Source organism: Neophocaena asiaeorientalis, unplaced genomic scaffold, assembly GCF_003031525.2.
Source record: "Neophocaena asiaeorientalis asiaeorientalis breed wild unplaced genomic scaffold, Neophocaena_asiaeorientalis_V1.1 scaffold249, whole genome shotgun sequence".
Classification (NCBI taxonomy): domain Eukaryota; kingdom Metazoa; phylum Chordata; class Mammalia; order Artiodactyla; family Phocoenidae; genus Neophocaena; species Neophocaena asiaeorientalis.
In genome coordinates this window covers 8337557-8351082 of record NW_020172625.1, presented here as the reverse complement: position 1 = coordinate 8351082, position 13526 = coordinate 8337557, and the positions used below count along the sequence as shown (strand labels likewise).

Sequence of the window (13526 nt, the reverse complement as noted above, 5' to 3'; positions counted from 1 at the left end):
AATTTTGCTAAATGTTGTGGAAAAAAAAAAAAAAAAAAAAAAAAAAAAAAAAAAAAAAGAAAGAACAAAGATAAAAAGTCAGAAAAATTTGCCTTAAGACTCCTGGTTTAAAACATGAAAAGAAAAATGTCAACTTCCTACTGTAGAAAAAAAAAAAGCCAAATGTAATCTATGCTAGACAGATGGCTAGATACTCACAGATGAAAGTTAATCAGAGCATGCCTACAACCTTACAAATTCTACACCCACCCCTGCGTGGATTAGCTACTCTTTGGCCGACTGTGCTTTATAGCTCTATTTATATTCCTTGATACAGCAGAAAGAATCAAACGAAGAATGTCTCCATTTATTAGCTCCTGTGTGAGAGGGAAGAGGAAGAATATCAGAGGCTTCCTTTATTTACCAGAACTGCCTCAGCAACTATAAAACAATGTTCTATTCTATTGATATTATCTCCAAAACACTCCTACTTCCCTCCTCCACTTGAGGAAAATTCCAGCGTGCCAGAACATTATCTTCAAAGAGGCATGTTTATGTACCCTGGAGATAATGTCAATGCAATGGAATGTTGGCAAGGGATCACAACTCTAATTCCTCCATCAAATCAGCAGCAATATTTCTAAATTCTAAAGGGAATTTAGAAACAGTAGGGAGAGGAACCCAAAAAGAGTCAAACAAAATATTCATAGCTAATGAACACACAAAACCTAGAACAATAATGACATAAAGTTGTAATCTCCGGTATTACTGGATAGTGAAACAAAGTAGGTGTCTGACTTTGAACAGACCACACTTCCATTCATAGGTCTATAAATTATAGAAATATGTGCACATGAGCATGAAGGGATGGATAAAAGAACACTCAGAGAAGCACATTTTATGAGAGGTCCGAACTGGACAACCACCCAGATGTCCAGCAGTAAATACACTGTGCTATAGTCATACAATAGTAAATAAACAACGATGAAAATAAGCCACCCTGCATGCACCAACATAAACGACACTCAATAACGAGGTTGAGCAAAGAAGCCAGACACAAAATATAACATATCGTCTGCTTCCATTTATATGAAGTTCAAAGACAGGCAAACCTGAACTTTAGTGTTCTCCACAAATCCAGGGGAGTGGTTTACCTCTGGTGAACAGAGGGAGTGGTCAGTGAACAGGATGGGATAGGATGGGGGCTTCCAGGACACTGGCAACGTTCTCTTTCTTGAACTGGGTGGTCGCTACCCCGATATCACATGGTGATAAGTCATTAAACTCTATATTCTTGTTTTTAGCACTTTTCTGTATATGTATAATATTTAATTAAACCACCACCACCACCACCCCAAAAAAACCACCTCTAAGCCCTCCTTCTCTACAGCCTACACAGTATACTCCTAAACTTCCCTCGGGCTTCTCACCTTTGGGGAGCCTCCAAGGCTCCTTCTATTTGCACTCCCATCATACCCTGTAGCTGCACTAAGTTTCTCACTGTATGATCCCCTTCTCCTTAGGTCTCTGTTTATCCACCAGATTAAAAGAGGACTCTGAGACAGTGTCCTTTCATCTAAGCATCTATGGGTACCCGGCGCTTAGAATCCCCTAAGTATTCCCTGGGTGAGTAAAAAGCATTTTAAGAACATTACAGATGCTTTTTCTTCACTAATTTTTGTCTTCTTAACTTTCTCTACAATTTCTATAGATAATATTCCATTCCAACACTGACCAAAGAAAAAATAATAACTAGACCAAGCAACCATCAAAGGAAAAAAATAATAACTAGATCATTTCAACATGGGAGTTTTGAAGTCCTCTTACTTTTCACTGCAGATATTCCCTGACTTTATTGTGAACAGTAAGCAGAATTAAAACTTGTTGTTTTTTTTTAATTAAATGTTGAGCCAGCTGCTTCCCCAGAACCCAGAACTGCATTAGGAAATCATGATTAACTAGACTATGGCACAAGAACACAAGAATAAACTGTAGGGATGAATCCTACTATCTGGATGAACCTCGTAGCCCTCCAACTTGTGCTTCCTCACATGTGCCAGGGCCCCAGAGGCCTGTGCCCATCAAACAAGCAGACTCAAATTAAAGGATTCAAAAAAAAGAAAAAGAAAGACAGAAAAAGAAAATTGTGCATGTTCCACCCCTCCTCAATCTTTTCAGACAACTTTTCCACCTTAGCACAGAATTGGGCCCTAACCTTTCAACTCATAAGGTACCTCCAATTAGCCTGAGCTTCATATGATCTTCAGAAGATAATAAAAGAAGGAAGTCAATCTCCTTAAACTGCCTGATTGCTTTCAGTACGTTTCTGTTCTTAATTTTTCACAAGCCCAACGCTAAGGTTCACAAAGTGCTTCATAAACCAAAGCCAAGAAAAGAACTTTGTAAACAGTCTTCTGTCCTCCAGTTCAAAGCAAGAGGCAACGAGACTTCCAAATGGTAGTGGCCATTCTGGCCCCTGAAGTCAGGCTGTGAAGTATTTTGTTTCTTTCTCCATCCCACTCTCCTCTCACACAGACACAGACGCTAATACATAGCAGGAAGGAAAGTAAAGAGATATGTATGCCCACCTGTAGCCCAGTCCTTGGATCAGCTTACTTCCCAGCCGGTCCTGGATCATTTGTATGGTTCCTTGTAAGAGGCTTTTGACTGCTGAATCTCCAACAGCTATGGCAACAATCCGTCCTGGATCCTGGTCTCTCAGGAATTTCTGAAGTCGCCTACTTTCATTGTGGTATTCGTGCGTATCAAACCTCTCGATTTCCAAAATTTTGGCTGTGTCTTGGTCAATGACCCTCACATTGAGGCCCCTGGAAAAGTCCTTTTCAAAGGCATGGGAGCCAAAGGTCAAGCCTGAGGAATTCAGAGTTCTCACCAACAGCGTCCACGATGCCTTCTGTGCCCCATGTAATTCCAGTGTCCCGCCGGCTTCCACACCAATAAATTTTTTGCCAAATGTTGGCATACTTTCACCTTCATCTGACTTGCCATACAAGACAATTGTCGCTTTGGATTTATAGCGGCAATTTTCTGCTCCAATATGAAGCGCCCCACCATCCTTGATCAGGATGTAACGAGTCCTCAAAGTAATATTTCTGGATCCATCTTTATCGTCCCCAAATACAAGCAGTCCTGCAGGGAATAACACTAAGTAAGCCAACTTCTGAAACATCTTTCTGAGGTACAGAGAAATAAATTTCATCTTAAGAGGGGAAAAAAGCACTTCCGCAGTTAAGTTGGGACAAAGAATTTATTAGAAGTCTGCTTAGAAAATTGAACCTGTTTTCAAAACATATTAAAGGAAGAAATGGAGAGTTCATACCTCAACACCCTAAAGATGCCCATGTGTATGAATTTCAATCCATTCACTTTAAAGGTACATCATTTCTAGAAAAATATGTAAGACTCTACAAATCTGAATCTCATTTTCACATACGTTAACCCACATTAACTCTCTCATCACTGTTCATAGTTGTAACAAAGATTTAGCTATGAGAGATGACCTTCTGGAACTATTTCCTTTTCTATAAATCAAGGGTCTTGACTTGAGTGATTTCTACGGCCCTTCCAGCTCTTGAATTCTACTGTTCTACCTTAGGAACTTTTCCTGTCTCCATGGTTAGAGTGACACCACATCCTAAAAGCTAAGAATAGTTTTCTACATAAAGAACATCAAACGTTGCCCTGCAATAAAGAGCAATCTTGCTGTTCCCATAGACAGGGACTGCTACTTACCTCCATCCTTAATGACTATAGAGTTCACCGTGGCATCTGAGGTCAGGCGGAACATATCTCCCTCCTTGATAACAACTTGCTTTGCAGAATCTTGTCCTGGATCCCAGTTCCTGAGACGGGGGTTTTGATCTGGGCAATTCTCTATAAAACAATGCAACATGGATATCCCATTAACCAACAATATGCAAAAATACCTTTAGCCAAATCCAAGTACTACCATCATTTATTGCAACCTGCAAGTAATGGGCTGACATATTTTAATTTCCTTCCATAAGGATGGAAATTCCATCCATCCCACCAGGCAGAGATGTGTCAAATCCTTTACTTCCTCAACGCATAAAAAAGGTTTCACCACAGGGCTTCCCTGGTGGCGCAGTGGTCGAGAGTCCGCCTGCCGATGCAGGGGACACAGGCTTGTGCCTGGGTCCAGGAAGATCCCACACGCCGTGGAGCGGCTGGGCCCGTGAGCCATGGCCGCTGAGCCTGAGCGTCCGGAGCCTGTGCTCTGCAACGGGAGAGGCCACAACAGTGAGAGGCCCGCGTACCGCAAAAAAAAAAAAAAAAGGGTTTCACCACAAAACCAAGTCGCTATCCACTAGTTTGGGTCAGAGTCCACAAGGTGAAAACAGAGTTCGCCAGAACTATCTACTCTGGAAATAAATCAACAGTAAGAGGCAAAACTCTGAATTGTTCTTGGACCCACTGTAGAAAGCCATTTTAGAAAAGAAACTATGTTCACAACACACTGATAAATAAAAAATAGAAATTGCTAACCAATATGTATATTAGGTCTTCCCAGGTTCCTTTCTATGCACAGTGAATCATAAAGTAGGTGATAACAGCAATTCTTTCATTCCAAAGGCAGCCGCTGATAAACATCACTATCTTCAGACATATACACTTTCCCAACAAAGCTTCAAGAGGCAAATGGCCAAAGACATGACTTCTCATTTTAAGAGATGAGGAAACAGCAGATTAGAGAAGCCAAACCCTAGATGAATCAGCAAGTTGAGTGATATGGAAGTTCCCCTTTAAGAAATGACGTTTACTTCCCTTGCAGCGTTTCTTTACTAGAGTTAGAATTTTCCTCTTGAGGGACTTCCCTGGTGGTATAGTGGGTAACACTTCGTGCTCCCAACGCAGGAGGACCGGGTTCGATCCCTAGTAGGGAAACTAGATCCCACAGGCATGCCACAACTTAAGAAGTCCGCATGCAACTAAGACCTGACACAGCTGAAATAAATAAATAAATTTTTTTTTAAAAAACAGATGTGTATAGTGTACATAATATGTTAGTAACGTGTAAGATATGTTAAAAAAAAAAAAAAAAGGACTTCCCTGGTGGCACAGTGGTTAAGAATCCACCTGCCAATGTAGGGGACACGGGTTTGAGCCCTGGTCCAGGAAGATCCCACATGCTGCGGAGCAACTAAATCCGTGTGACACAACTACTGAGCCTGCACTCTAGAGCCTGTGAGCCACAACTACTGAGCCCATGCACCACAACTACTGAAGCTCGTGTGCTGCAACTACTGAAGCCCACGTGCCTAGAGACCGTGCTCCACAACGAGAAACCACGGCAACGAGAAGCCTGCTCACCCCAACGAAGAGTAGCCCCCACTCACCGCAGCTAGAGAAAGCCCACATGCAGCAACAAAGACCCAACGCAGCAAAAAATAAATAAATTAATCTTAAAAAATAAAATAAAAAATAAATGGAGTGTTTACAAAAAAAGAATTTGCCTCTTGAATAGATGATGATGAAAACATAAAAGTATTTTGCATTGCCACAGCTATTTAATGCATGAGACATTTAGTTTCTGATATAATTTGGAAGAAAAGAGAGGGAAAAAAATCACACCAATTTTGACCAACTAATGACCAGGTAGTTACTGAGGATCAATTTGTCCACTCTGGACTAGATAGTGTAAAATTTATAAAGTATATAATTTATAAAATTTAGAATGAGCTCACAGCCCTCAGAGCACATAACCTAGCTTGGGAGAAAAAGCCGCCATGTATGAAATAATACTGAACAATGTGGTAGTTACTTTAGATGAAAAAGAGCTCAGAGAAAGGAGGGGTGGGGCTAGAGTAACTGAGGCAGCTTCAATGGAGCAGAAGACACTAGACATAGATCCTCAAAGGGTGGATAGTATTTAAATAAGAGGAGCATGAAGGGGAGATAAGAATACTAGTGATGCAAATATCCCTTACTATCCAAGTCCATTTGGTTGCTCATTTAGAATAGCAAGATACAGCCTACATTTAAACTAAGCCAAGATAAGAATGGACAGGATATGCTTGCAAATCATATGAAGGTGGAAGGTATATGTTGGGGGATAATATGAGAAAAAGTAGAGACACTGGGTACATCACAAAGATATAATTTTTTATAGGAAGAAAACTGTGATTCCTCATTTTGAACTTGCACACCACTAATGCAAGCATCTATTTCTAAGCATTCATGTTGGCTCACGCTTTCTCTTTGAGGTAATAATAACCACTACAGTTAAAATTAGTCCCACTAGTTAAGACCTTGGCAATTATTTCATGGAATTAGTTTTTCTCCTAGCAGTTTCATAATCATTGATATTTAATTCTGATAAATCAATGATCATCACTATTATACTAAGAATAATCCTTAAACTTTTATTCCCATCGAAGAAACAAAAAACGTCTTGAATTCGTTCTGACTTAATACTGAGGATTTCTTGAGCTTTTCTTCTACCTCCCTCTCTACCCATAAAACATTTAGCTGGAATGCTCCATGATATCATAAGCAAATGTAGGTCCCAGGTAACAAGTACTGCACCCAGCTACAGAAGGAAATCCAGAAGGAATCTAAGTCTCAAAAGATCTAGAGCCTACTATAATAGTTATATAATTCCTCTTAATTGTTTATAATTATTCCCCAGGAAAGCATGCTTCATTAGAAATTTTTTATCACCAAAAATTCCAGTCTGTTTTTTTCCAGTAAACTACACTTAATGAGAAAATACATAGTCTGCAGAAAGCATCAAAAAACTAGCTTAGCTAGTCCCACCTTCTCAGCTACCCATTTGTTGAGCAGTGGATGCATTATCAAAGTTACATAACAGCCATAACCACAGTGAGGCTGATCCTGAAATATTTCAGCATACCAGATCTTTCCACTGATATTCTGCCCTTACACTGCCAAAATGTGAAACTGAACGATGTTGATTCAAGGAACCACATCAGCAATTCAATGTCTTAGCTAGAATACGAAAACATCAATTAAAGCCACAGATTTCAGCTCTGATTTTCCAAAATCTAGCATCCCTTTACTGAAGATTACTTGGAAAGAATGAATCAACAGCAGTGAATTTGGTTATTTCTCTGGAGAAAAGGGGAAAGAAAGTCAATGCTATGTGCAATGGAAAGCAATGTTGCAAGTTCTTTATGTGGTCTACTGGCTTGGCCAACAAAGATGTTGAATGAACATCTCTCTTACTTTAGGTCTATTTTCTTAGAAGTATTGACATTACCTCCTCCCAAAACCTTAAAGTCTGTAAGACCCCTAAATCACCCATGAAAACTAAATAAACTAATATTTCTAAGTCTTATAACTGGTAAAATGCTTCTCAAACATTATACCCATTTAAGGAGGCACTAATTCAACAAAAATCTGTTGCAGACTATAAAAAAAAAATGCAGACCAGTATGGTACCAATCCAGTGGCCTGATCTGCTTTTTCCACAGTGCTGAGCCCTTTGATTTTCGGAGAGACAGATAGGGTATATTACGAGGTCATTCTTCATTGTTACTATATTGAGGCTGACTGACAATAAACTTTTCAAAATCATTCAAAGTACTGTTATATTACCAACTTGAAAAGCAAAGGCCATTTAAGAAATTAAAATCTCCCTAAATGATGTTTAACTATGAAGAGAAGTGTATCAGAACTTATACCTACTAATGGATCTTCTTCTTTAAGGATATGCTTTGTTCCTCAAAAATATTGGAAGCTTCTCTTTTGGAGCTGTCTCCTCAACTGGCTTCAAATGGCAGAACACAAAACTTACCACTTTCACTTATTTTTCAATTAAATATACTTTATCACTGCATTTAGTAATTTTTATTACTAAAAACTTGTGTCAGTCTGAAAATCATACCTACCAAAAAAGATGAAATTGTGCTACCACAGGATTTCAAAAAAGACTCTTAAAATTACTATTTTGAAAAGAAATGCTCCAAGAAAGTCTTGAGCCCTGGGACAAAGTGGGAAAATGGAAAGGAAGAGCAATCCTTTAATTTTGTCATTTCCAGTGGATTCCTTTAACAATTGCTCTAATTCATAAGAAGATACACCTTATATTATCTAATTATATATTAGTAAGCTAGAGCCAAGTTAAAATAACAAAAGACTTTTCAGAATTTATTCTACTCTTTCCTTCCCTTCTTTCTTCTCCTAGAATGGGTTCTGTATGCACACATACGCACTTACCATCTGGAGCATATTTTGAGGATATTCCTAAAATGACTGCAAGTGCAACAAAAAATGAAAAACTAGTAATAGCAAAGCAAATGAAAGTATTTTTGTGCCTCTTCTGCTTTCGGCTTTCTCTCTGGGCTTGTTCCTCAGATGAGAAAGCAAAGGTGGCCCGGGCTTCCGGTCTGGTAGAGGTAAATTTGGCTGAAGCTTGGCTCTTTGGAGGAGGAGGGGGACGCAGTGGGACAACCTTCCCTGGAACATAGCCAGATGAGCGATGGCTGTTTCCATTCTGAGGTTGCAGGAAAGCAGGGGAGTGGCCCCTGGAGTTAGTGGCATGCATGATATACTGTCACTGTGAAAAGAAAAGAAAATTAAGGCTCAGAAATGTGAGAATTGTAATGGCTTTTTTTTTAGTATTGTGGTAAAATATACATAACATGAAGCTTACCATTTTAACCATTTTTAAACGTAAAATCAGTGGCACTAAGCACATTCACAATGTTGTACAACCATTACAACCATCCATTTCCACAACATTTGCATCATCCCAAACAGAAACTCTATAGCCATTAAGCAATAACATTCCCCACTTCGCCCCAGCCCCTGGTAACCACTGTAATGACTTTTTGAAAATATCAAGTCAGCTTACATCCTGGTATAATAAACTATGTCAACAATCACCTCCACTAATCGTCTTCTAATGCCATGGCTCTTCCACCCTGCACATTATAATCACCCACTAACGTTAATGTCCAGTGCCACACTCCCAAAATTAAGTCAGGAGCCCAGCATCTGTATCTTTTAAATGCCCCCCAAGTGACAGTAATGAGCATCTAGTTTGAGAGCCACTGTTCTGTGGCAACTGTTCTCAATTGTGCCTAAGAATCACCAGGGAATCTTGTTAAAAATGTAGATTCCCAGGCTTTCCACTCCAGTGATTCTGGCTCAATTGGTGGAAAGAGTGCCCTGGAGTTCACATTTTTAAAATGTACCTTGGTGACACTGAAGCGGGTGGTCACACCTTGAGCATCATTACTGTAAATCTCTTCAAATTGAAGTTAGAGTCCACGTGTCATATGAGAACCATAAGGTGGCCCTAACAAGTTCCAGGAGGCAAGCATGCATGTTTAGGTGTCTAATTTTTCCACAAAATTTATCTCCTTGTAAAGCAACTGAACTATTTTTAACCATGTTATCACTTAACAGACTGTGAATTCATTTAATGAGAAAGTCTATATTATTCCTTTAAATCCTCAAATTTTGTTTAAAAAATAGTAGCATTCAAAGATTATGGTTAAGATGATTTTAAAAAATAGCTAACATTCATAGAGCACTTTACTGCCAGGCCCTGTCCTAAACACCTTAAGTGTGTTAACTCATCTAATACGTTTAATTTGTCGTATTCATCTAACACGACACATCTATGAGTAGGTGCCATTATCCCCATTTTACATATGAGAAAACTGAGGACTAGAAAAGTTGATTCGCTAGTTTACAGAGAACCAGGACTTGAACCCAAGAATTTTGAATCTAGAGTTCAGGCTCTTAACAGTTACACTCATGTGTCTTCCAAAACAATTGAGAGGCAGTAATTTCAAAGAATCAATTCTGCAAGGGTATAACAAGAACTGTGTTGAGTCTGAAAGGGCACCTTAATATTCTCAGAACTTCTTCATGCAGAAGTTTACCAGACTACATGATTCTTTCTTATCTAAGAGAAGCTGACATACACACAAAACGGCAGTCCTTTTTACTTTCTATATTCTTTATAGTAAGCATTTACCAGTTTTCGAATAAAAGAATAAGTTTTGAATGAAACCTTACTCTGTAACTTTGCCAAGTTAAAGAAAGAGAGGAAGGCTAGGAGGTAGGGGCCCACAAAAAGAGAAAGAATGGAAGGAGGGAGAGAGGGAGGGAGGGAGGGAGGGAGGGAAAGAAGCGCTGCCATTTAATGTTCTTACTGCAGCAACTGTGAATAAATAAGAAACATGATGTTCATTACTTCCCTTCCTTAACAACTGCAGCATCTCAGAGTCACCTGACTTCATTCAATACTCTTATAATTAATCCCACTCACCTTCTGCCAAAACAACAAAAAAGGGTACTTCCAAGCTACTCTAAATTACAGCAAATCCATTAAACATAAAATGTGGCCATTAAAGAAGCCACAAATAAGTGTTCCCAGGACCCAAACGACCTGGAAATTAATAGGGACAGAAAGGGAATCTAATCAGGAATTGATGCTGATTTTACATGGGGCAAAGAACTTTCTCAGAGTGTGTCTGTCAAAAACACTTGCTTTGTGGGGTTTGATTTCTGAACAAAGGTAATTATTTAGATGAAGCTTAAGCTCTATGACAAAGGGAGAACAACATGATCGAAGGTGCTGTTGAAGAAACTGCTGTATGTGTCAAGCAGCCGACCAAAATAATAGATACATCCTGCTGGAACAAATGAGAGAGTATGACAAAGACCCCTTTATGATCATCTATTAAGGAAGAAAGGACTAAACTAGATACTCTTGAGTGCCAGGCTCACCAGGGTGAGAGGGGAATCAGACTATAATCTCCTCTGAAAGGGAGTAGAAATCTTTTGTTTGAAGCTGAAATCACTTGATACTTTATTGTTTCAGGGTGAGAAAGGTTATTACTTAACAGCCTGGAGGCCCCTTTTGTGGGGGATAATGTCTTCAGATGTACCCAAAGCAATAGAAAAAAAGGCAGTGAGAGCCTAAATGAAGTCACCATCCCACTGGGAAAAATATTTGTCTTCACATTCACAAAATGGTATCCTAACATGAAAATTCAGATGGTGTCTGCCACAAACTCACATGACCAATAAATCAATGGTAATCATGGTATGTTTTCCCCAGGACCCTTCTGCAAAACTGTATATATTTTTTTCTACATATTATGAGTCCATTAGCTCTATTTTACTGAAAAACATGTAAATACATAAGCAACAAATACAATCATTATTTTCCTAAGTAACACATTATTGAAACTATGTTAGAATAAATTTACAAGAAAATAATAATATGCAGATTTTCCTCGCAATTTATTACAATTTTTAAATAAGACACAAATACATTGCTTTAGGATTTCACTTTACATTTAAGAGCTTGCTTTAGTAGTATTATAAATCAATTACTTTAAAATATATTGATTGCTAACTAGATTTCAATTTTTCATGGGAAAAAACTGTCATTTCACTTATTCAATAAGCAATTGCGAGCTCTTACTGTCATTAGAGAATTGTGGTAGGGACTATGGGGGATAAAGATAAAAGATATACAGCATCCCCAAGAAATGCAATTCCTAAATTCAATTTTATTATTTATTTATTTTTAATTATTCCAAGTATTTATTTTAACAGCATTTGTGTCAATGAAATAGTATAAAAAGTTAAACAATATTATACATAGAGTCCTAAATTCAATTTTAAATCACTTGCTTGAAGGAAGAATGAAATTGACCAAAGAAATATCATGAAATACTGTGACAGGTTCCCAGGCTGTTCAGTCCATAAGGTTGTCACTACTGGTAGCATTAGTTTGAACATTAGTTTATGTTCCCAAGAACAACGGAGAAACCTAATAGAGGAAGAAAGAGGATGAAGAGTTTCCCCTGGCTTTCAAGCTTTATTCAAGGCTAGCATTAGGTGTCATTTTAAAATTTTTACTACAGATGGAAGTTTTTACTTAATATACTGTTAATTTGTTTATATCACCTGTCATTTTTAAAAGGGCTGTATTTCTAGTGGAAATCACATAGTATACAGAAGGAACACACCAGTATTTTAAGATATATTTTCAGTTATTTTGGACTGTGCTAAACCCCTAAACACAAACAATCCAAAATGAGGAATAACCCAAGTCATTCATATCAAATTTGTAAATACACTCTACAAAGCTTTTGGAGCACAATTTTTGGTACTTAGATGTTCCTTAGAAGAATTATCTTGTGAGTATTTATTTCCTGGATGATTAAAAACCTAGTAGCCCAAAAGGCTTGGTAATAATTAATTTGAAAATAAAATCACGCAATTAAAAATTTGCACCAGGAATTTAGGCAAAATTTAAAGTAAATATGAAAGAAATGACTAAAAGTATGAAAAAATCATATCAACTTAAAGATATGCAAATACTGAAAAAAGAGGTAGCGTTCAAAACCTAGTACTTTTGTCAAACTCTCAGTTGCCCTCACAAAAAAAAATACCTTAAAAATTTGCGGTTATTTTAAATAAAATTCTTCTTTTGGATAAAAAGAGTGTATAAACTCAAACAGTAACTGTGGGAGGGGCTTACAGCTGGTAAGAGTATTCAATTAATTAATTTGATTATAAATTACAATAATCACAGAAAGTAATTTATTTTGAAATTTCAACAACATTAAAGGAGATCATAGTTGGTTTTTGACCTATTAAAAAGGGGCATGATTTTAAGAAAACTAAGATAGTCTCCTATAAAGTTTTCAAATACTGTGCTATTTCATCCATGAAGGCTTCTCAGGATTCCAAAATAAGTTCCCTGCCTGTTCTTCCCTGTACTCTGTTTAAAACTCTTATTGAATCACCTTGCTTTCTGCCTTATGTTGCAGTTAACCTAAGTACGTGTCCATCTCCTGCAGTTGACCAAAAGCCTCTTGAGAGCAGGGACAACACCTTACTCTTCTTGGTATTCTCACAGGAACTTACACCCAGTAGGAACTCAGTAAGTGCTTACTTAACTTAGAACTTACTGTTTTCCTCTCTCTCTCTCTCTCTCTCTGTCACACACACACACACACACACACACACATTGGAATTTCCCATTTACTCCTTTTTCAACATCCTTGAGGCTCTGGGAAATTTGTCTAATTTCCATATTAGTTACCCTAATTTGGGAAAAATTGAGAACATTTACTACTTCAAGCAAAAAAGTCAACGCATTAATTTTTACAAAATGCTAATATGCAATCTAATGGGTGACTAAAAGTTATTATTAACAACTGCAAATAGAAATTCTAAAGATACAGAACAGCAAACCATCTAGACAAGCTCAACTTTTCACAATATTTGTAAGTTTTAACCACACACTATGAAATGCAGTAGGTACTTAGGAAAAAGGAGATGTTCCATTCCACTTTATATTGTTACGCTGACAGCAAATAAATGCTATGATCAAAGCAAAAGTCTTCTCAATACAGAGATAGCGGCAATTAATTCAAAACTCCTAAGAACCCTTTAAAAGGGTTGAGCTTTCATTTTCTTTCTACTGCTGAGCTACTAATACAGAAGGCCAACTGCCTACCACAAGTGCTTATCACTTACACAGTGGTTGAGGACACTTGCCCTATAGT

The 13526-nt window shown here is 37.9% G+C and overlaps 1 protein-coding gene across 4 annotated transcripts in view; it reads right to left on the bottom strand.

Moving 5' to 3' along the window:
- Window positions 1–13526, bottom strand: part of CEMIP2 (cell migration inducing hyaluronidase 2) — a 77951-nt gene that overhangs the window by 54033 nt on the left and 10392 nt on the right. For all 4 annotated transcript variants that reach the window (XM_024738944.1, XM_024738943.1, XM_024738948.1 and 1 more), the window contains exons 2-4: window positions 8200–8539; window positions 3733–3873; window positions 2568–3129 (exon numbers count right to left, since the gene is read on the bottom strand). In XM_024738944.1, the coding sequence (XP_024594712.1) occupies window positions 2568–3129; window positions 3733–3873; window positions 8200–8527 (1031 nt within the window). In that variant the 5' untranslated portion in view covers window positions 8528–8539. The remainder of the gene's footprint in view (window positions 1–2567; window positions 3130–3732; window positions 3874–8199; window positions 8540–13526) is intronic.